The sequence below is a fragment of the Tripterygium wilfordii genome, chromosome 17 (assembly GCF_013401445.1).
Source record: "Tripterygium wilfordii isolate XIE 37 chromosome 17, ASM1340144v1, whole genome shotgun sequence".
Taxonomy (NCBI): Eukaryota; Viridiplantae; Streptophyta; class Magnoliopsida; order Celastrales; family Celastraceae; genus Tripterygium; species Tripterygium wilfordii.
This window is the reverse complement of record NC_052248.1, coordinates 3,298,698-3,320,218: the sequence shown is the minus strand read 5'-3', so window position 1 is coordinate 3,320,218 and position 21,521 is coordinate 3,298,698. Positions and strand designations below refer to the sequence as shown.

The 21,521-nt window shown below is 37.7% G+C and overlaps 4 protein-coding genes across 7 annotated transcripts; 1 reads left to right on the top strand and 3 right to left on the bottom strand.

The window, feature by feature from the left end:
- Positions 1 to 13: 13 nt before the first annotated feature.
- LOC119982817 (brefeldin A-inhibited guanine nucleotide-exchange protein 2-like) lies at positions 14 to 12,659 on the bottom strand. The gene is made up of 11 exons (XM_038826392.1): positions 11,240 to 12,659; positions 9,423 to 9,740; positions 8,490 to 8,835; positions 7,970 to 8,392; positions 7,554 to 7,846; positions 6,958 to 7,231; positions 4,106 to 4,611; positions 3,655 to 3,976; positions 2,918 to 3,299; positions 2,071 to 2,759; positions 14 to 896 (listed from the first exon to the last, which is right to left on the bottom strand). Exons 1-11 carry the CDS (start codon positions 12,424 to 12,426, stop codon positions 285 to 287), a joined length of 5,352 nt encoding a protein of 1,783 aa, XP_038682320.1. The 5' UTR covers positions 12,427 to 12,659; the 3' UTR covers positions 14 to 284.
- Positions 4,620 to 6,673, bottom strand: LOC119982818. Its single transcript, XM_038826394.1, has 2 exons — positions 5,828 to 6,673; positions 4,620 to 5,731 (listed from the first exon to the last, which is right to left on the bottom strand). Exons 1-2 carry the CDS (start codon positions 6,004 to 6,006, stop codon positions 5,311 to 5,313), a joined length of 600 nt encoding a protein of 199 aa, XP_038682322.1. The 5' UTR covers positions 6,007 to 6,673; the 3' UTR covers positions 4,620 to 5,310.
- Positions 12,660 to 13,690: 1,031 nt separating the features above from the next.
- LOC119982247 lies at positions 13,691 to 16,402 on the top strand. Of its 4 annotated transcripts, XM_038825533.1 has the most exons (3): positions 13,691 to 14,703; positions 15,211 to 15,912; positions 16,117 to 16,402. In XM_038825533.1, exons 2-3 carry the CDS (start codon positions 15,456 to 15,458, stop codon positions 16,254 to 16,256), a joined length of 597 nt encoding a protein of 198 aa, XP_038681461.1. In that variant the 5' UTR covers positions 13,691 to 14,703; positions 15,211 to 15,455; the 3' UTR covers positions 16,257 to 16,402. The 4 variants fall into 4 exon arrangements, 1 of the variants encoding a protein (XP_038681461.1); XR_005464328.1 differs by lacking the exon at positions 15,211 to 15,912 and having other exon boundaries at positions 13,691 to 13,891; XR_005464329.1 differs by lacking the exon at positions 15,211 to 15,912.
- A 1,974-nt stretch (positions 16,403 to 18,376) lies between these two features.
- LOC119982189 (LOB domain-containing protein 18) lies at positions 18,377 to 21,172 on the bottom strand. Its single transcript, XM_038825428.1, has 2 exons — positions 20,645 to 21,172; positions 18,377 to 18,925 (listed from the first exon to the last, which is right to left on the bottom strand). Exons 1-2 carry the CDS (start codon positions 20,990 to 20,992, stop codon positions 18,518 to 18,520), a joined length of 756 nt encoding a protein of 251 aa, XP_038681356.1. The 5' UTR covers positions 20,993 to 21,172; the 3' UTR covers positions 18,377 to 18,517.
- Between the last annotated feature and the right edge of the window lie 349 nt (positions 21,173 to 21,521).

Here is a 21,521-nt window from a genome sequence, read left to right as displayed (position 1 = left end):
AGCCCTGCACATGTAGCAGAATCAATTCTTTACGGGAAACTATTTCCATGAAATTCATTTGTTGAAAAAAAAATACTAGCATACGACATAAGAACTCCCAAAGATACAATCTAAACAAACTACACAACGATCAGAAGCAATATCCAAAACCATCATAACCCTCGATACTGTGAAACTATGCTGCAAAAACAATTACTATAAAGAAAAGTGGATAAAAATAGTAACTACAGACTTCGACATGAATATCTTACATCTCCCTATACCAAAGTCTGAGCTCACCCAAGTCAACATGAACGAAGCAAAACAGGACCCACTGTTAAGCTGAGCATATCACTCAAAGCCATCTGGACCTCATTTGAACCATGTTCACAACTTATCAAGCTTGAAAGAAACGGAAAGAAACAAGTCAGGTTCTTTTCAAATGAAGACTCTCCTAAACTACAGATGGCCTGGAGAGTTGACACAATAAGAGGTGCGCGGGCAGCCAATTCCCTTCGTTTTCCCGAACCCATAGGTATCGACCAACAGGGTTGCCCACTGACTGATGATTCAGATGAATGGCCAGAAGACGCAGTTTCAATGTAAAACTGCAACACCTCCCTGCATAGGTCAATAAGGCAGGACTCCACCTCACCCTCGTCATACCCCAGAGGCCTATCAAGCATAAGGTTCTGTAGAAACGTGAGGCAAAACTGATAAGATTCATTCTCAAGGCGTAATAGGGGAGGGTCTTGCATTTGAGTCATTGAACCAAACTCCTGTAGCTTTGAACGTAGAAGAGTATCATCGTTGATCTTGTGAGCGTGGGAGGCAACGTCATGTAAAGCATCAAAAAGAACTAAGGTGCTTTTCGAAGAAAGATGAGATCGATACATGTTGTATATCTCCATAACTGCCTGCCAAATTGAAACAAGAAGATATTCAAAACCATGTCCAAAGAAACACAGGAAAAGAAAAAAAAAACAAAACACAAAGGGGCATCATTCATGTTGATTGTGGATACATAAAATAAAGATGGAGGTGCCAAATCCTTGATTTAAAGCCATGCCTGATGCCTCAGAAGTTAAAATTGTAAATCTACGTCATAGTTTCTATTATATGTGAGAGAGTATAAAGCATCCCCTGTAAGTGCATTTTTTCTTTAAGTTCCTACATTTCAACACAAGTATCAAACAATTTCAGAAACTATAACCGAGTGAATTCAATTTCAGCAACTCTTATTCATGAAAAAAAAAGAGCTTCAACTCCTGATGGTCTGCAAACATCCATGGTTTTATTTACTTTTTCAAAAAGGCTCGTAACCAGGCAGGTAAAGGGGGGATCAAACTTGTGACCTCGTGTAAAATGTGATAGGGAAGTTGCTAGTTGAGCCGCTGGCTATCCTACCTTACTAGATGCATCCCTCTTCCACTACATAATGTAATAGAAACCAATGTTGGGGAGGAAAAAACAAAGACAAACAAATTGAAACCTTACCAAACTCATAAATTAAACAACTATAGTACGCGAAACATGCAACTCATTTGACTTGAGAGCAATGGATACAGCACAGATCATGCATGTAGTTGTAGATTTAGCATAGGACAGAAAATTTTGATGAAGGAAATAGTGTAAAGAAATGGACATATTCATTTGCAGTAAGAATAACTTCAATTGAACATGATCTGAGCAAAGATGACATGCTATGAATTAAAGCAAACAAAAAATAATATAGATGCAAAAGAATATACACAACATGCAAATTAAGATAAAATTGAGTGGCAAAGAAGAATCAACATGATGAAGCCTTGAGTAGATTGGACAATGCTACATCCCCCATTTTGTGACCCCCAAAAGAACCCTAAATCTATGTGACATTAAAATAGTCATTGATTAAAAGCACACATGTAAGGTCCACTTACCATCTTACCCTCCACATTAATTGGGGGTCACTTTTTGGGGGTCTCAACATTATCCGAGTAGGATTTTACAAAATATTTATGCAGTCCACGACAATGTTTCGGTTAAGGCTCACTGTTTTTCTGATAAGGTGTTCGACAGTTTCACGGCACTAAAGCAAAAGGAAGATACCTGAATCAATAAAAGTTGAACCGCGGCTCGACATTTTGCATCTGATATGGAAGCATAAAGACGTTTTGTCCTCAAGCTCTCCAAATCATCATTAGACAAGCCCGACTCAATAGAGTCTCCATTACTCTGTCCAGTCAAATCATGTTGAGAACTTTTAACTATGGTCCCTCCACCACTAACAAGGTAAGAGAAATCAGGAAGTGTTGCATTAGCAGCTTCCTTTAATGACGAAACCACTTCTAGCCACTTATCCTCAGAAAATAGTTCGCCCGCATTGCTCATTAAACGAACAAATGCAGCAATACCAATACCAGCAAGACTCTGGTGGGGACGCCTGATAAAGCTTACCAAGAGCATCAGCACCTTCTGCAGAAGAGGACTGACAGTACTATAAAATTTGACAAAAAGATCAACTACTAATTGAAGGGCCAATGTACATGTCTCATATAGCCACGCATCTTGATCAAGGTCACCCACATCACTATCAATGCCCTGTCCAGATGAATCCTCGCCAGATGGATCTATAGCGTGCCGCACATAGTCAAATATCGGGAACAGAACAGATTCAAACACACGTTCCCATAGCAGAAGTGAGAAAAGATGACCATGGTTACGCAAAGTATCAAACAACACCTGTAAGGCACTCTTCCTGATTTCTGGTCTAGGGTCAAAGCTCAGTTCTGATAAACCTGCATAAAGAAGAGAGCTAATTTCAATGGTTACAGACAAAAATTTTGAATTCCAAAACAGAAGGCAAAAGGCACACAACCTACCTAGCCTGGAAAGTTGAGCAAACTCAAAATGTACTTTATAACATGAAAAGTAGCAACTCAAGTCGTTTCCTTACCAGCCAACAATGGGAACCAGAAACATAAATGATCTTCCTTGTCTGTCATTTCTCCATTCTCTAGGTTTCCATCTTTTCCTGGATGAGGCGACGATGGAGTGATCTTTCCCAACCCATCCCTATCTTTATTTTTTGATGAGGAGCCAAGATCTCCTTCCGCTAGTTTTTTGGCACAAAACCGTAGAAAAGCAATTGCGTTGAGGCTAATGTCTTTGTTAAATCTACTATTGGTAAATGCAATTAAGCAATTTACACAATCTGTAAAGGTGGTGGTTTCAGTCTCAGTGATGTATGGGAAGTAATCTCGTATTATCTTCTCAATAATTTCAAAAGCAAGCAGTACAATGTTTTTATGGTCATCATAGGCAGCTGTTGTGAAAACCTGGAAAAACATTTCACAGAAATAACTATTATATACAATGTGTCAGAAATGAGTTGCAACGAGTTGCAACAAATAAAGCGACAAGCAATTAAAAAAAAGGGTTAACAACTCCCTCTGCAGTGGGCATGGTCAGCGATGGACAAGATGTATGCAAACCTTACCCCGCATAATATGTGGAGAGATTGTGCCCAACAGGTATTGAACCTGTAACCTCTAGGTTGCACCCTTGCAACTCTACCACCGTGCGACATGCTCGGTTGTGGGGGTAAAATTAAAGCAATGATCACTTGAATGAAGTGATTGCTTATATGAATAAAAAGTTAATAAAAAGTAGAGTTTTCGAATATTCCAATACCATGAACATACTCTTCCATCCTGATTTTACATTGTTGACACGAGATAAAACCATTTGGGAGACGCATCTGATGATTAATTCTCTGATTTCAACTGCACCACTTTTCCGCATCACAATGACAAAAGGCTTCATAAACTCATTTTGAAAATTATAATTAGCCAACTCTTCTCGCTCTAAGAATTTCATTGACAACTGCCGTAAAGAATCCATTGCAAATATCGCAATTGAAAGGTTTTCAGAACAACCAATGGACACAAAGAATTCGGAGAGCACATGCCAGATGCTTGACCATACAAGCCTAATTCTGTTCATGTTATAATGCCTGAAAAAAGGACAAAAAAAAGTGTTTGTTATAGAACTCCAAAATGGGCTTTGGATAGAAATAAATCAAGACGACAAAAAAAAGATAATGTACAAGGGATACAAAAACGTATAATGATTTTATTCTTACGCAATCTCAACAATCTTCGTTAGGCTGAAAACCCGTGGATCAGATGCAGAGCGCAGCTCCTCCATGGAAACCTTACAGAGAGCTTTGACAAAGTCTATTATAGCCTCACTATTCAATTTTTGACTCCGCGTAAATATGCGATTCATTTCAGAGCTTCCCACTTGTTCCAACATGTTTAAATTCGAGACCAAGTTGTTCATTTGTTCAGATGTGACTGTTCCAGCGACACTGCCAGTGATACCAGCACTGTCGTATGAACCTCTCATCACAGTAGCAGCAGCATATTGCATCCTCCCAGGCCCCTTCTTTTTTAGAACAGGAAGGATGGTTGACTTGGCTTGTTTAGACTTTTCTGACTCATTCTGAGGGAAACCAAAAAATGCAGCATCTGGAGGAGCACCCTCTCCCAGGAGATGCAAATGCTCAAACCGAGAAACACACGTTAAAATATGCTCCCAAGCTTCTTGTAAGTAATTCCCCTCTTCATCAGCGATCGTAACAATAGCCTACAAAACATAAATGCCAGCTTCATGAGAAAATGGTTAATCATTTGAAACATAATAATTTTCCGACAAGTCATGGGTTATATTCTTAATTTTTTGAGGGAGGGAGGAATCGAACCTTGCACCTTGTGCAAATGTAAGGAGCCAGCACAAGAGCTCTTTTGAGATATAATAATTTAAAACTAAGCATATTTTGAGTTTGAAGGGTGCTAAAAGTTACGAGTAATTTGCTTAATTTGCTTTAATAATGTTTGGCACCCTAGATTACGTTTTACCTGGGTAAGATTTTTACCGCCAAACCCGGGAAAATGTTACCCTCCACTGTCTCATCCTATTTTTTCTTTCTAAGTATGCCCTCTTCTCTTCCTCTTTTTTTAGAGATAAGTTTTTTTTTAATAGGAAAATATTATTAATGGCACCCAGGGGTGCAACCCAAAAACAAGACAGAATTACAAGTCAAGGTTTGAGACTATTAAAGATATTGGAACAAGTTCCACTCAACCAAAGCTAAAGAACAGATAGCCAACCATCTAAAAAGACCCCAATCGAGCACTCTTTGTCCTGAAAAATCCTAGAGTTATGCTCATTCCAGATCAACCAATATGTGGTTTGAAGAATTGTAAACAAAAAATTATGCCTGGCTTTGTTGGATGCAAGAAAATGCCAAGCCTCAACCTCTAAGGTCAAGCTACCACAAGGAACTCAATCAACACCCATCAAATTCCAAACCGTACCCCCGACTTTCGCCACTGAGGAGCAATGCAACAAGAGGTGAGAAACACTTTCCTCGTTGAACTTACAAAGCACACATATATTAGGAAAAAAGAAACCTCTTCCTATAAGATTGTTAATGGTGAGAATTCTGCCCCATAGCGCCTCCCAAAAGAAGAAGGAAACCTTAGTTGGGCAGGGGGTAAGCCACACACTATCCCATTTCAGACTCGGAGACTCTACCTTTCGATTAGCCATCAGAAGATGCAAGTAGAAAGATTTGACCAAGAAGATAGAGTCAGAGGACAGTGACCAGCTCATCTTAACATCCTCCTGAGAGCGACTAGGCAAATGATCATAGAGAGTCTTCCAAAAGGTCATGAAGAGATCCAACTCCCAGTCTTGAGCCTCCCTAGTGAAGCAAAGGGACCAAGAAATACCATCAGTGAGGTCACTAATCATAGCGTCTTTGTTGCACGCCAATCCAAAAAAGAGAAGGGAACTGAACCTTAAGGGGAATATTATTAATCCACTTATCATGCCAGAATCTAATTCCAGTGCCACTCCTAGCCTTAAACGAAACGAGATCTTGCCAGGAAGACCAACCTTTCCGAATATGAATCCATAGACTGCAACCATGGGCTTCTGAGGTTGAATTAGTAGTCCACCCATTCCTAACCATAGCATATCTCGCAACCACTACTTTCCTCCATAGCTGGTCTTTATCTGTAGCAAACCTCCAGTGCCATTTCCCAAGAGCTTTATTAAACAAGCTAAGAGAGATGATGCCTAAGCCACCTTTATCCTTGGGAAGCTTCATGGACTCCCAATTCACAAGACGAAATTTCTTCCCAGTCTCACTATCACCCCACAAGAAATTTCACTGAATCGACTCAAGCTTCACGGCAATAGAAAAAGGAATGGGGAACAAGGACATAAAGTACAACGGAAGATTCGAGAGAGCACTCTTGATTAAAGTAAACCTGCTGGCCTTAGAGAGAGATTGCTTTTTCCAACCTGAGACCTTATTCTCTAACCTATCCACCACAGCAAGTGTAATATAGGATGGTGTGGGGGTGTGATGCAAGTGTATCGAAGTACATATATTTATTTTTTATACCTAATTACCTATATACAAGCTTGTTGCTTTATATCTATAGTCTCAGATTGATCAGTATATATATGGTGATATGTATATTAAATGTGTTTACATAAATGTGCTTATAATATAGCATCATATACGAAATATATATAGATATCTTTATAGCTACATTTGTGTGTGGTTATATATTTCACTGCATCACCTGTCCTATATAAACATGTATATTCTGATTTTCGAAAGCATATATATATAAACAAACACCACACATATATTATATGGAACTATTTCAAAAGAATTATGATGACATGATCAAAACCAAATATATATTCAAATATTTATGACAAAGAATTACTTTTTGAATAGAATGACAAAGAATTACTAAAATTAAAATGACAGTATACTTCCAACAAAAGAAAGTACATGTCACCAAAAAAAAAAAAGGAAGTACGTCTTTTTATAAACAGGACATCCAAAATTTATCCTAAAAAGTAAAACCAGATGAAATTTCATGTTCAAAAGACAAGCAAAATACAAACCTTAATGGCATCAATGTTTCTCTGCTTGATGTCAGCAGGAGAGTGGAGGGAAGTGAACTTCGCTAGTGAAGTCAAAAAAGCATCCCTATGCGTCTTCATGGACATAACAGCAGTGACATGGATTGCAGAACGAAAACCCTCAAGACAAAGGGCTATAACTACTTCATCATCACTCTGGTCAAGGGGCACACTGAAGGCAGCCAGCATTGGAGCCCAGCATACCTCAATCATGAATCTGAGAATAACCACATCTGTTGCGGCATAATAAACTGACCTACAAATTGCCAGGCAATATCAAAACAAGTATTCTAAATACGATGTCCTTCAATAAAAGAAAATACCACAAAAGGATAAATTAGAACTCCTAGAAGATTAATACAGTGCCATATCACTTGTCATTCCCCAATTGACTTCTACCATGAACATTTTCCCATAACCTAAGATAAATTGGAATAGCTGGTTTCAATTATAAACCATGCAAGTCTTACAAGTTTAAGGGGCAACAAATCAAAGTTTTAAGGCACAGAAAAGCAACTGTTTATGTATCGGACAGCAAAAACATAAAAGTTTTGGAGCCATGAATTAGGTGCCCTTACTCAGACTTGCGAGCTTTTTCTTTGAACTGTTCTTGCATGTGTCTCATAAGATCATCACTTGTCCCCATATTATTTTCTTCACCCCGCTTACGAATCACAATATTCAAGATACTGTCCAAGCCTAGCAATTTGTTTGAGTTCATCGATTGCTTCTGCTGGAGTGCTAAATCGTCATCTTTCATTTTGATCTCATTTCTTGATATCCTTTCAAACAGTGATCTCAAATACTCCTCCGCTAGATCTTTTCCATCATCAATGCCACGATTATTTCTTATAAAATCATCCACTGACATCTAGATATCAACAGATAGAGCCAATAAATTAAAAACGAAAAAAACAAAGAAACAAAAACAAAAACAAAAGAGCACCTCTAGGAACTTCTTCTCCAATTCAATAAAATGAGAATTTAATCTCACCTTGTCCTTCACCATAGGATTATGAGCATCAGTGTTGAGCATTATGACAGAATAAGCAAGGACATAAGCAGTGTCAGCACTAGTAAAAGCCTTTGGGTTACATTTGCAGTAACGCTCAGCAAACTTCTCCATTATTCGATCAATTTTTTGAGCCTCACCGGGCAATCTAAATCCCTGTAAGAAAGCTCTGATTGCCTCATCAAAATTCATGCCTTGGAATTCAAAGGAATCCACATAGGCATGCATTACTTTTAGTGATAAGTCTTCCCTTTCTCCAAGAAAATCACCAATCAAAGTCTTGTTCAAACCAGTTGCATTTTTCAGAAAAGCCACTATCTCCTCTGGTGTGCTCCCAACCTTATTTGCATTAATAAGAAATTCGATTCCCTTCTTAGGCTTCCTATTAAAAAGAGATATACCTTCCTGCCACAAAATTTTAATTAGATTCCTCCTGAAACAGCAAGCCACTGTAAGCCCGCAGAGCAAACTGCTTTGCTTCCCAAACAGTGAAATCACTTACCTGAAGTTCAAGCTTGTAAGCTCGCCGTTGCTCTATTGTTGAAACATCATTAGCTTCACTGGAGGCTTCAGAATGAGAATCTGAACCATCAAGATGCTCATCACCATTCCCATTCTCCATGGGAAGAGTTCCAGCTTCAGGACTGCTCTCAGACATGTCTAGTTTATTGGTAGAATGAGGATCTGGAATGCGCAACTGTTTGTTCATCCAGTCCCCCATTGACTTCAGAATGGCGACTAAGCACTTCATAGCTTCAAGTTTCATGGTCTCCTCCTGTGGTGGCAAAAGTGTCGACGCTGTACCAGGTGGAACACCTTGAGCTGTTTTAAGGAGTCCGTTCACCATTCTAGAAGAATTCAAATTGAAACGTGTGAAGTTAAACCAAGGTAATCATGCTCCAACAAATTGAAGATGTATAAACAAGCACCAAGTAAGCCGCCCGCGAGACAAGCAACTAAGGCAGCTTGGCTCGAGCATGCACTCATTTTGTCCTATCTTGTATGCCTAAAACAAGTTCAAAGTAGCTTGGCTTGAGTATGCACTCATTTTGTCCCATCTTGTATTTTTCCTAAAACAAGTTCAAACTCAATCAAGAGCTCTTGAGCTGATAGTAAATCTTTCATTTCACATTTATTCATATTAAGGAAATGTAAATGTCTTTTTTTTTTTTTTTTTGTAAATATGAGATCGTTAGGTATGATTTTTACCACAGTGCTCACTCAAGCTTGAGAGACTGGAGAGCTGTAAGACAAAGCCCAACAAAGCTTGTTCTTTGCTACATTTTCTGTAGCAAAGCTCTAAGCATCCTCTCAACCTAGAGCTTTGTATTGCATTTATCAAGCTAAACTATATCAGAGCTAATAGCATTAGCAACCAAATTGTTGAGTGTTGTATGCCTAAGTGCGACATCTTAAGGAAAAATTTTTGACATACCTCTCAAATATGTTTGACGAATTGACATCACAATCATAATTAGTAAATATATCTACCAAGATCTGTGAATCAACACAGAGCTTCTCCAAAAATCGAAGAACAATCATCTTCTGTTGAAAGTTAGGCTGAGCAACATTTTCCAGAACTCTGAGAACAATCATAGGGAAAAATACTCCAATCTCTGCTTTTAATCCAGCTCTGAATCTTGACACAAGACTTATGAAAATGGAGCAAGAAAGTTGGAAAACTATCATAAGGGTTGAGGCACTGTTCTTCAAGAGTGACAAACACAAATACTGCTTAATAGCACCTAAAAACCTGCTCACCACAAGCACATTCCATTAACATAAATTATGAAGAATCCACAAAGCAGCAACATAAAAAAGTAAAGAAAGATGTTGGAAAAAATTACAAGCACGAAGTGATACTTCATCTTCATAGTTAATTGACTAAAACATCAAAGTTAAATCATTGGTAGCATCGTTTGAATTGTAAGCAGCCCACTAAAAAGGGATTCCCATAAGTACCCATTGCTGTCAAATAGGGAGCAACTTAACCCAAAGCCATAAAGACAAACAAAAAATTTCTTCACTTTTCTTAAGCATTGAGTTCCATATAAAATTGATCCCTATTCAGTGCTAAGAAGAAACAGATTGTTGCTGAAATGAAAACACTTAAAAAGTAGCTTAAAATACTCCTCTCATTATCCTTGCCATAAAATAATATCTAGGGTGATGATAGATTTATAAAAAGTACCATGTCCAGTCAAGTTCTGCAAAGTTTCATTAAAAGCAAGGGAACCAAGGTGCAGTGGTAGTAGTGCGACTATTACTAGGAAAGACATTTGCGTCTATCCTAAGTACAGCAAAAAAATCAACCAAACTTCAAGCACATGAAATAATGATCAAGACTGCACATGCTCAAGCAAATTTCATACCCGGAACCCATCACAAGCATGAAACATACTTCAACTAAGGAAACCCCATCACTTCAAATGCAGCTACAAAATGAATCCAACTAACGATCCGGGTTCAACCAATCACAAAAAATAAATCCATGGCAAGTTGGCAACACACTCTATTCTGACATATAAATATTTGTGCCTAAATTAATCAATGAACAACAAAGCTCTACAGTAAACTTTGGCAGTCCACCCTCACCCACCAACTCCTAGCCTTTGGTGACACCATGAAAATCTACATTTTGCTACTGAGTAAACATAAAAAAAAAAACACTCTCCATACTGTCAGCATAAAAGACCCATATAGGTACTATGTAAATATAATAGAGAAGGTATAATCTAGCTCAATAGCAGTCTTGACTCACTCATACCACCAACCAGCAACAATTGATCTCCATCCTCTTCATTTATGCCTAAGTATCAATACCACAGCATTGCCCATTTTTTATAGTTGTAGTTTAATACCAGAATATCCTCAAAGTGGCTTAACTTAAGCGGGCAAATCAAAAGGGAAAGCAACTATTCAATATTCTAATAAATGCAACATAATATAGGTTATCCAGCATTTTCGATTCTGAATTTTCTATACATATGTAAACCGTGATCACTCTTTTTTTCAGACAAATCAAAGGCACGAGAAATTGCTTGCTTCCCCTGTCCCCAATTAAGGCATTACCATAGAAAACCATGCAAGGAGCATACATCACATAAAAACTAAAAAATTTACTCAACAACTAAAGAAAGTATGGGAGGGAGCAAATTGTAAAAAGAAAAGGAAACAAAAATGTTGAAAAATCATAATCATGGCCCCAGCATTCACTAGTCCCAAACATATTAGCTCACAGGATAACAATACCTTTCACTAGTTCTAAACACAGCTCCAGCATTCTCTAACAAAATCTTCAACAACTCCAGAGCCACAATCTTCCCCCTCATCAACTGGGGATCTGCCAATGCCTCTTTAGGTGGTGTCTTCATAGACAATTTACAAAGCGCTCTGAAAACTAAGAACGCGTCCCTTCTCAACTTATTCCCAATCTGTACCTCCAAATCATCTTCTTTCTCGGCCTCTCCATCCGCCAACTCCCCTTTCCTCCCCTCCAGAGCAGTCTTATACATGCTAATCTCCCAATACTTGGCATCCAGCATGTCCTTATCCGTGGAATCTAACAAATCAGCAGGGTTTGTTGTCTCCACCGTGGTAGTCTCAAATGCACCATCATGTCCGCCTAACGAAACCTTACTAGGCGTCCCTGAATTCAAAACCCCATCAATATCCTGCATGATTTTCGTAATAAAACCCTGTACAAACATCGTCATTGACCCATCCGCATCTGATTTTTCAATTGGCTCCATTAGTTCAGCCACCACAATAGGCTGTATAGGGACGGTCGAAGAATCCGCCTCCATCCTTCTAAACACAATCACTAACATCTGGATCAATGACGCTTTTGCTGTTGTTTGATTTACCACATTTTTGCTCCCTAAATAGATATCATAACAAGTCCTCACAATCTGCAACAAGCAATCGCCATGTATTCTCAACGAAATTGAAGTAACGGCAGACAAAAGCGCCTTCAGAACCGAAAGCTCAATTGCTTCGTCACCTAAATCGTGGCATTTACAAACTGATTCAATCAATTTCGATAACAATTTCGCTTCAGTGCCTCCAGTAGGATCAGCCTCACCGCGCAGGTAACCATGGGCAATTAGTTTCTGGATGCAATCGACGGCAGGATCAACGATCTTGACAAATCCGGTGGAGCAAGCATTGATAAGAGGATTGAGAATGGACTCGGATTCAGGAAGTGAGTATTCAATGGGACCGCCGTCATAGAGTGGGCCAGGAAGAGAGCTGTCAGGCTCCGAATCTGTAGGCGACGTTGGAGACTGCGACTTATCAGGAGAAGCGAGTATCTCAAGGACCGATTTGCATTCGTGAGCTAGTTTCGAGTGCTTGCGCCATGAGGCGTTCTTGATGATCTTGTCGAGGGCTGGAGCTACCACTTGGCTCAGGCGGGAATCGGCTTCCGAAGAAGCCATTCCCGAGTCAGGAAGAGCTCTGGCTTACCTAGCCACAGATCTGGAACGACAAGTAAAAATGGATTGAACACGAAATTCAGTGAAACACAAGGGCTGTTGGCGCTGGCGGGTTGGACGGGCTTAGCTAATGGCGGCGGGTCTACTGAGTGAGACAACGCGGCGATTGGCCTGGTTTCGATCGCATTCAAAATCTCGGGAGAGAGGAGGAAATGTGTGGGTGTCTGAGATTTAGATCGCGTTTTGGTTTTGTTTGCTTTAAGGAAACTTGGAAGTCAAATTTCTGAATTCAAAATGACTAAACAGCCCTTTCACTCTCTTTGATAAAAACATCACAGTGCCGGAACGGTGAGGGTAGTTTAGGTGTTTCCGGATCATTCCTCAATGCTTGTGCTAAGCTGCGGCTGTTGATCGGCGGGATCCTAGTGGACAATCTTCCCGGCAAATCCCTCGCCTTCATGGCTTCATGTTATTTTTTTGTTCAATTATTTCGAAAATATTTATTAAGTTTATCTCGATTAACTAAAGATATAAAAAAAAACTCTAAAGATATTAACAAATTATCGTTTTTCCTAATGGGTATGAAAATTTGTAAGAATTATACTTATTATTTTTTTAAATACAGCTAAAAAATATATTTTTCATTGAAATCAAACATTGAACACATATACATAACTCAATCGAACCGTCTCTCGTTGACAATAATTATACTTATTAAAACTGCATCATACAAGAGTTCTTGCATCACTGCTGCCAACTATTCCAATGAAACTATTTGCATATACATTTTTATCTATGCATTATTCTTCAAACACATTGTTTTCGTGCATTACTCAAAATTTCTTTAAAAATATAATTTCTTTAAAAATATAAGATTAAGTTTAGAAGAGAGTTCGTGATGGTTGGGAGGTGAGAATTTGGGAGAGCTCGGATAGAAAATACATTTTTCTATGCATTATTCAAACGTTTTTTAAAATATGATATTGAGTTTTAAAAGAGAGTTCGCAATGGTTGGGAGGTGAGAATTCGGATCACTAAAATCAGTTAGATTAAAGGTTTGTTTAGTTCTTAAGAGATCTTGGATTACACAGTTATTTATTTTATATTTTGTGCAGTAAAACTCAATATGAATTTTCTAGTCCTAATCCAAGTTATTAATTATTACTTAATTTTAATAATTTTTAAAAAAAGAAGAGGGATTAACTTAGTTATTTATTATCTGGTCCCTAAGTTATAAATATTTATATCGGAGTTATATGGTCTTCAATGTTCCTTTATAACTGGCTTAGCTATGATTGTTGGCTACTTGAGCGATGAAGATGCTTTGTACCAGCTCTTCCCTACAGACCTGCCCAAGCACAACCCTCATCTTCAAGGCCCCCTCACTCCCTCCAAACTCTCACTATTCCTCCGAAACTTCGTAAGGGTTTTACACTACGACTTCAACCTTTCTCTCGCTCTGCTGCTGGTAATTCTTTGTTTACTTTTGGTTTGAGCTCAAATTTCATCTAAGAAATATAATTGGTGTTGCCAGTCTTTTTTAATTTCTCGGCGATTGAATGAAGCAGTAATCTTTTTTTCTGATTAGTTTAGTTCATATGCACTAATTTTTTTACATTTTCCTGGTTGTGTCAGTGCCCAATTTGGATGAATTGAAGAAATATTTGTTTCTTCAACGTATTACATATCTTTGCTCGTATTTGGTATTGAAATGTCTATACATTCTGTTTAATTTTCTGAAGAAATATGACTCCTGATTCGTTTTTCTAGTGGAAGCCGTTTATGCATTTTGATTTCTGACCATGGTTGTGGCTATCCATGCATGTAACATTCTCTCTTGTTTACACTCAATATCCCCATCAACCCATGATAATGGAAAGTTAAGTTGCCATGAGTTTTGGGGGAACTCATTCTTACTTCATGGAAAGTCAAACTTTTTCTCCTGTAAACTCAATTTTGTACGAGCATTAGCTGTTTTGAACAATGTAGAAGAAAGAGAGGTGACGGAAATAGAGAATGATAAACCAAGGTATAGGTTAATAGGTGGCTTGAGGTTGGCCCGAATATTACAGAAGCCCAAAAGCAGACTATATCTCAACTCCACCAAATATGACCAAGCGATGCAAGGCATTCATGAAACAGATAATTTGTTATGATCCTTGAAAAGGCACTTTACCGGATTTGTTAGCTGTGTGGGTGAGATATATGAAGCCTAGAAGAGCTGATTGGCTTGTGGTTCTTAAGGAATTAAATGGGTTGGAGCATCCTTGTTATTTTGAGGTATTTCATCTCTTTCCAAATTCGAATATTTGCTGATACTTCTTTCGCTTTAGTGCTGGCATACTTTGATTTCTTGCACTAGTGTTATGAATTTTATGGACAAAGTTTGGGGAATTGAGTTAAGACTGCCTGGAAGAAAATGCTGATCTGATATTTTTCTGTTGAAATGAGAGCTCACCATTCTGTAGTTACTTCTTTTATAATAGAACTTCAGAAAACTACCTTCAATTTAAATCACTGATATGTTCGGATACTTCACTCCATTGATGATTGGCTTTTTGTAGCTTACCAACATTGCATCTCAAACATTGTAAGTCTTTTGTCCAAGCATTTTCATAAGAGTGTGATTTCTCTACCCTATGGTTGTAAATTGTAATGTATAACATGTCAACTGTTTTCGTCATTTTCTTTTAATTCCCTTTTTTCTTGTTGAGATATACTGAAAATAGGCCAAGTTTTTGTTAGTCCTGCACAATATTATGAGAGTTAATAAACTATTATTTCCAGAAAATAGCTGCATAGGGATATTGAAGATATTCCTAAACTGGATTGTAAAAGTGAAAACGCAGAAAGACTTGGTGAAACAAATTAGTCCGACAGTATTGAACCAGCAACTTCATTTTCTTAATTCATTCCTGTGAGGATAAGTTTTTTTCTGTATCGAGGTTGCAGAGGCAGGGTTATGCCACATTCCTCTGGGGATTTTGTAAAATGATCAATATTGGTGGTTTGTTTCTGATAAATTGGAATTGATGAAGGGTCGGATAAGCATTCGGTGGCTCTCCTTCTTCTTTTGTTCTCTGTGCTCACTCAAGCATCTTCCATCTTCTCATTCATTCCTCCTGATATTAAGCTGTGTGGGCTCCTTATACATGCCTATCAAATGGCGGGTCAAAGTCCAAAATGCATATGCTGCATTTCAAAATATGAGGAGGGCTGGCCTAGAACCTAGTGATAAATGTGTAGCTTTAGTATTGCGTGCTTATGAAAAGGAGAACAAGCTTGGCATGGCCTTGGCCTTTCTAATGGATTTGGAGAAAAGTGGAATTATTGTAGGAAAAGAAGCTTCAGAAGTACTGGCTAGATGGTTTGGCAGACTTGGACTGGTGAAGAAAGTAGAGTTTGTTTTGAGAGCATATGCTGCAGGGGAAAATTTTGTTGAGTGCTTGCTTCCTATGCACTATTCTTGCTTTGTCTGGTTTCCTCACGGTAATCACAAAACGTGTAAGTCAATATTAATATTCTCATATACACGCACTCATCTAAATTGGCCTTCAATGCCAAGAATGCAGAAGGATGTCCTATAATGTTTTCAATATACACTTATTCTAAATCATCTATTTAATTGTGTATGTGCCCGTATTCAATGTATTTTACGTATATGTGATCTTTTTGTGTTCGCCATTGATACAGGATGCATCTGTTGTGAGCCAAGAATTCAGGAGGTAGATCTATCCCTTTCCTGTTCTAGAGTATTTGTGATCCTTTGTGCTGGAAACTCCTGTGAGAATGGTGCCATGTCCATTGGAGTTGGATTGGTCACTAGCTGTTGAGTCTCACTTCCCAGATTGAGAGGGGCTTCCAATTACAGATTAGTCTTGTTATGAAGTTGTGAGCAAGCACTTGTATGCTAGATTGAGTTGAATCCAGTTGGACTTTTCCATCCGTGTGAATAAAATCATCATACAATTGGCACTAAGAGCACTTTGGACAACTTAATTGTAAAAAGGTCATGGGCATTTTTAAAATTGTCAAAAAGTGCAATTCAAGGATAATTTGGTCATCTGACTTAAAACATTTTTTGGTTTAGAACTATAATACACTTCTTCTTCTTCTTCTCCCTCTAGCTATCCAACTCTAGTGTGTCATCTATTTCTCTCCTTCTTCTCTACTAAAAGCTATCTCATTCTTTCTCTCCTTCTTCTTCTTCTTCTTCTTCTCGATCTGAATTGTTCTTCATCGCCGCCTTCTCCCTTTTTTGGCCGAGCTTCTCCTTTCTTCATCGCCTTCTTCTTCGTTGCTCAATTTGGACTGTGTCGAGTTGCTCGTCTTCGTTTTTTACAGATCTGGACTATGCTTCGTTGCTCAATCTGGGTTGTGCTTTGTTTTTGACAGATCTGGACTATGCTTCGTTTTTGCAGAGATGTATCACTATAGTATCACCAACACCAAAATGCCACTAAAATGATACAATTGAACCAGTATGCATACTTCCTTTTCTTAATTACTTTTCCTTTCTTGATTTTCTTTTCTTGGTTACCTCTCTTACTCGTTTTGAAAAAACATTTACAGGTGCAGAGATGTATCATTATAGTAGCACCAACACCAAAAATTCACTAAAATGATATAATTGAACCAGTATGCATACTTCCTCTTCCTAATTACTTTTCCTCTCTTGGTTTTCTTTTTTTGGTTTGTACATTTCTTGCTCGTTCTAGAAAAACATTTACAGCTGCAGAGATGTATCACTATAGTATCACCAACACCAAAAATCCACTAAAATGATACAATTGAATCAGAAAGACATGTAATGCACTCAAATTTTCATTCCAACATTTGTATCATCATTTTATGAGCAAAATATATAAATTGAAGACTAAATTCGATCTTCTATTTAAAAGTATCACTATTGTATCACAGTTGGTGGAGAGAGAAAATCAAATTTGAGGTTATTTTGGTAAAAGCTAGTATCCAGTGTACTTTTTAAAATGATATTTTAATGGTTGTACTTTTTTACGATTAAGTACAATCTAGATTACCGGCCTCCAAAAATCCCTAATTGAATTATTTGTATTTGACATTGCTTCCCAACAAAACTTTTCTGCCTCTCAACTTGGTTGTCCTAGCAAATAAAAAGCCCAAGTAGCCCGAAGGGCCCATAATCAGCCGCAACTTATGAACTTTCTAATAGAAAATTGAGGCCCATTGAAAATTAAGATGGACACAACAGATCATGGGCAGCTGTGAAATACTGAAAAGGATTTTTTTTTTTTTTAAATACCATTGAGAAATATGTTCTTCATTGAAATCGAACATTGGACACACATATGTTTAACCCAATCGATTGTCAATCGAGTTACCTCTCGTTGGTAAAAAAATGATAAAATTGGTGGCACTAACCGCTCTTTTATAAATTAATCAACAAAGATGACACGCAAAAAATGAAGAATAGGAGTTGGGAAAATGTTTTTTTTTTAAAAATGAAGAATAGGAGTTGGGAAAATGTTTTTTTTTTTGGCATTACAAAGATTCAAATTAGTTGGTCTGGCATATTAACTTCTTTTTTTTACTGAGAGAACTACCTACACCATACGATCTTGCTATTTGGACATCCTACATGGGCCTCGCGCAAACATAAACGTAGTAAGTTGGTCAAAGCCCAATACGTCACCAAAATGATTTTGTTACTAGTGATAATCGAATTCAGAACCTTCCGAACAATTTAGCTCTAGAGGGATTCACCACTAGACTATCGACCAAATATTCAAACATGTTAATCATTCATCCCTTACCACAAAACCTTTTTTGCCTTTAACGAGCTTCTAAAATTAACATCACGACTAAACATAAAGGTCGTCCATGATCTTTTGAATCAATTTGACTCGTTACTGTCTCTAGAAAATGAAGGGATAAATAAATTAATAAACAGATCTAGGAACAAAAAAAAACAATAATAAAATAAAAGTAGTTATTAAATTACTATGCCCATTGAAAAAACGTGAATTAATATTAATTCAAGATCCCTTGATAGCTAGTATATCCAAGCAAAGCACTCCATTAACACAGACTAAGCACAGACTAAGGTCAACAAGCCTCATTTGGACATAGTAGACGGTGATGCTGAAGGGTCATTGCATGCATGATGTGGAGGAGGAGACGTCGTCCCACTATGTCTATGGAGGAGTTCACGAGCCAATGCTTGCAAATCCCCACCACCGCCGCGACCAACACTGGTCGCAGTCGACGAGCCACCACCATCTCCATATTGACGTGAATCCATTTGCCTTTGCTGCATGGCCCATGAAGATTGCACGGTCAATGGGTCAAAAAGAAAAGACAAATCATATGAGGTTGGCATGGAGGAGGCCGGTGGGAGGTCTGATATGGATAGAGGCGGCGGAGTCATTAGCGTCGGGGGTGGTGGAGGAGGTGGGGGTGATGGCAGCTCCAGTGTTGCTAGATGTGCTTGCAAGTATGAGAGCTCTGCTTGTAAATTCACCACCTATACACGCAATGTGACAAAAATAGAGAATTTGGTTTCTTAGTAGACTAAATCCAAAGTAATTAATGTCACCCATTATTAATGGATACAAGATACATAAATCACAAAAGTACGTGTCCATTATTGGTCATGGATCCAATGTTTATTTGCGTAAAAGGAGTAATTCAAAGAACAATAAAGCAAGCAAACTTAATATAACAAAGAGTGATCAATTATATATATATATATATATACACACACATATATACATATACATACTTGTTTTGGACAAGTTTAAGGCTTCTAAGGTCTTTGTTTATACTAAAAGGGATCTAAAAATGTGTGCATAGGAACATGGGGGGTTGCGGATGAATAAAGTTTTCTCAATTATGACATATATTGACTAAATTTGCTAAATCAAATTTCTTACGTGTTAATTAATGCAAGTAGAGCTTGGAATCAAGCGATTAATTGCTAAATTTCTACAACTAATTTCACCTATATATTTAAAAAAAAAAAGAAGAAGAAGAAAGCTTGATTCATCCGCAAGTACTCTATACTTATAAAACCTCGAATCAATGCAAATTTTCAACACTTAAATGTTTATTTTTTTATATAAATGATAATAACAATTATTACAAGAGAATAAGTGAAGTCTAGACACGTACAATCAATAGTACATACGCTATAACACTTCTAGTACTCTTAGGAATTTTAGGAGCCTAGGTTAACAAAGAAAATTAAATAGAGGAAGAAAAGTTTTTTTTTAAAAAAATAAAAACCTAGGATGAGTGTTGAACCCAAGAGGCCAATAGTATCGTGGTTATTAAGGCAGACAAAATCCCGGTTAAACAGAATAAACTTGCATTGACAATACTACCCCTCTACACAGTCAAGAAAAACCGACCATCTCCTTAATAACAGCAAAATTCACTATTTGCACAAAAGAAAAGTTGGGCTTTATGCCATTGTAGTAACCGCCGGCTATTATAATTAATTTGTTAATAAATAAAACAAAACTAATTTTATGGATTTCAGTAAAACAAAAACACGAAAAACTGTCCCCAAAACTGCAAAATAGCATACCCATGTTTGTTGTTTTCCAAAAAGTTTCTTGCAATTTAACAACAATGATATCATGATTCAACCGATTTGACCAAATTATCACTAATTATGTACTTCATTCTCTACATCATGATCACATCCATGGTTTAATAAATCAACAAGATCAGTGTAATAACTCTCTATCAAAAAAAAAACAAAAAAACAAGTGTAATAACTAGTCACTTATAAACCATCGAAAATGATAGAAGATCTCCGTAATTGGTATCTCAATTGTTGAGTTGGATTCATATGATCGAAATAAATTCGTGAGATCCACATCTCACATGATGCACATGAAATCATGTCCGTACTATTAAGCAATTGAGATATCAGATGTTGGGATCCTATCATAAATGCTAAACCATTTAATAAGAAAGACACAAAAGTAAAACAATTCACATCACCCCCAACATTTTTTTTATCTCAAACAAAAGTACTTCAAGTTTTTTCCTCATTGATTCTTGAAGTCTTCTGTCCCATACCCACCAGCTATAATTATCAAACTAGGTCAAGTCATTGATCAAACTAGGTGGAATCATTGATACGCAGCAGTAACATACCAACAAAAATAACTGAATTTATACTTCAATTGCCAAGATTGTGATCGAGAGAGTGAATGGATTATTGATTAATTACCTGTTGTTGGAGGGCAAAGATGTGAGCAACACAACCGTAGACGGGGTCTCTCAGGCGAGCCTGAGCCTCATAACAAATAGTGACCACCGCATCGAGCCTTTTGTGTACTGGAATGTGTAGAAGAAGCTTTGACACATTACTTGCCCCAAACACTTTGTGCACGGCCGCAAAATGAGCCGCACCTTGTTCCGAATCAAAATAAGGTGCAAATATGCAACCCGGCACACACTTCCTCCTCAAGAATTTGCACGCGCCACACGGCCCTCCTCCACCACCGCCACCACTCCCTCCTCCTCCACTGCCGCCACCGCCGCCGCTGCAGCTGGGGTTTGCACTACTACTCATCATTTATTGATGGTTTTGAATTTGGTATATGACATAATTTTAGGGTTTGATACTTTGATTGTATATAGTAGATGATCAAGGGGAGATGGTGTAGGGTTTGGTGGGTGTGTGTGAGTTGGGTTTTTTTTTGAAAGGATTTTCTTTTGCCTGTGTGGGGGTTTGTGTTTTTTTTTTTTTATTATTTTTATAAAGGGTTGAGATGGAGACTTTAAAGCCACGCGAGAGAGCAAACTACAAAAAACATTTAAGCTGCTTGCGTGAAGCAAACATGCGATAAGCCTAGCTATTCTCAACTGCCCCTTCTTATTTTATTTTATTTTTTCATTTTTATGGTGATTTTCTACAACACAACACCATGCTCTAACTTCTCTTTCCATCTCTAAAAGTTTCAAGTCTTTTTTTTTTAACTATATATATATATATATATATATTTGTTGAACAAGGTAGTTCACTTCTGGAATGCGAATACAAGAATGGGATTTGAAACGTGTCAAGGGCTGCCAATGCGTGTTTTAAGCTGCGTAGACGCCAA

What these genes read in the sequence shown, in the direction of transcription:
- LOC119982818 (XM_038826394.1), bottom strand. Translation starts at nt 6,006, where the DNA reads ATGCTATGGTTAGGAATGGGTGGACTACTAATTCAACCTCAGAAGCCC. An exon ending in TTAATAATATTCCCCTTAAG is followed by an intron (nt 5,732 to 5,827) that starts GTTCAGTTCCCT and finishes TTGCTTCACTAG; the next exon opens with GGAGGCTCAAGACTGGGAGT.
- LOC119982817 (XM_038826392.1), bottom strand. Translation starts at nt 12,426, where the DNA reads ATGGCTTCTTCGGAAGCCGATTCCCGCCTGAGCCAAGTGGTAGCTCCA. An exon ending in GTGTTTAGAACTAGTGAAAG is followed by an intron (nt 9,741 to 11,239) that starts GTATTGTTATCC and finishes TGTGGTGAGCAG; the next exon opens with GTTTTTAGGTGCTATTAAGC. An exon ending in GAAAAAGCTCGCAAGTCTGA is followed by an intron (nt 7,232 to 7,553) that starts GTAAGGGCACCT and finishes GGCAATTTGTAG; the next exon opens with GTCAGTTTATTATGCCGCAA.
- LOC119982189 (XM_038825428.1), bottom strand. Translation starts at nt 20,992, where the DNA reads ATGATGAGTAGTAGTGCAAACCCCAGCTGCAGCGGCGGCGGTGGCGGC. An exon ending in TCTTTGCCCTCCAACAACAG is followed by an intron (nt 18,926 to 20,644) that starts GTAATTAATCAA and finishes TTGCGTGTATAG; the next exon opens with GTGGTGAATTTACAAGCAGA.
- LOC119982247 (XM_038825533.1), top strand. Translation starts at nt 15,456, where the DNA reads ATGAAGGGTCGGATAAGCATTCGGTGGCTCTCCTTCTTCTTTTGTTCT. An exon ending in CTTTGTCTGGTTTCCTCACG is followed by an intron (nt 15,913 to 16,116) that starts GTAATCACAAAA and finishes CCATTGATACAG; the next exon opens with GATGCATCTGTTGTGAGCCA.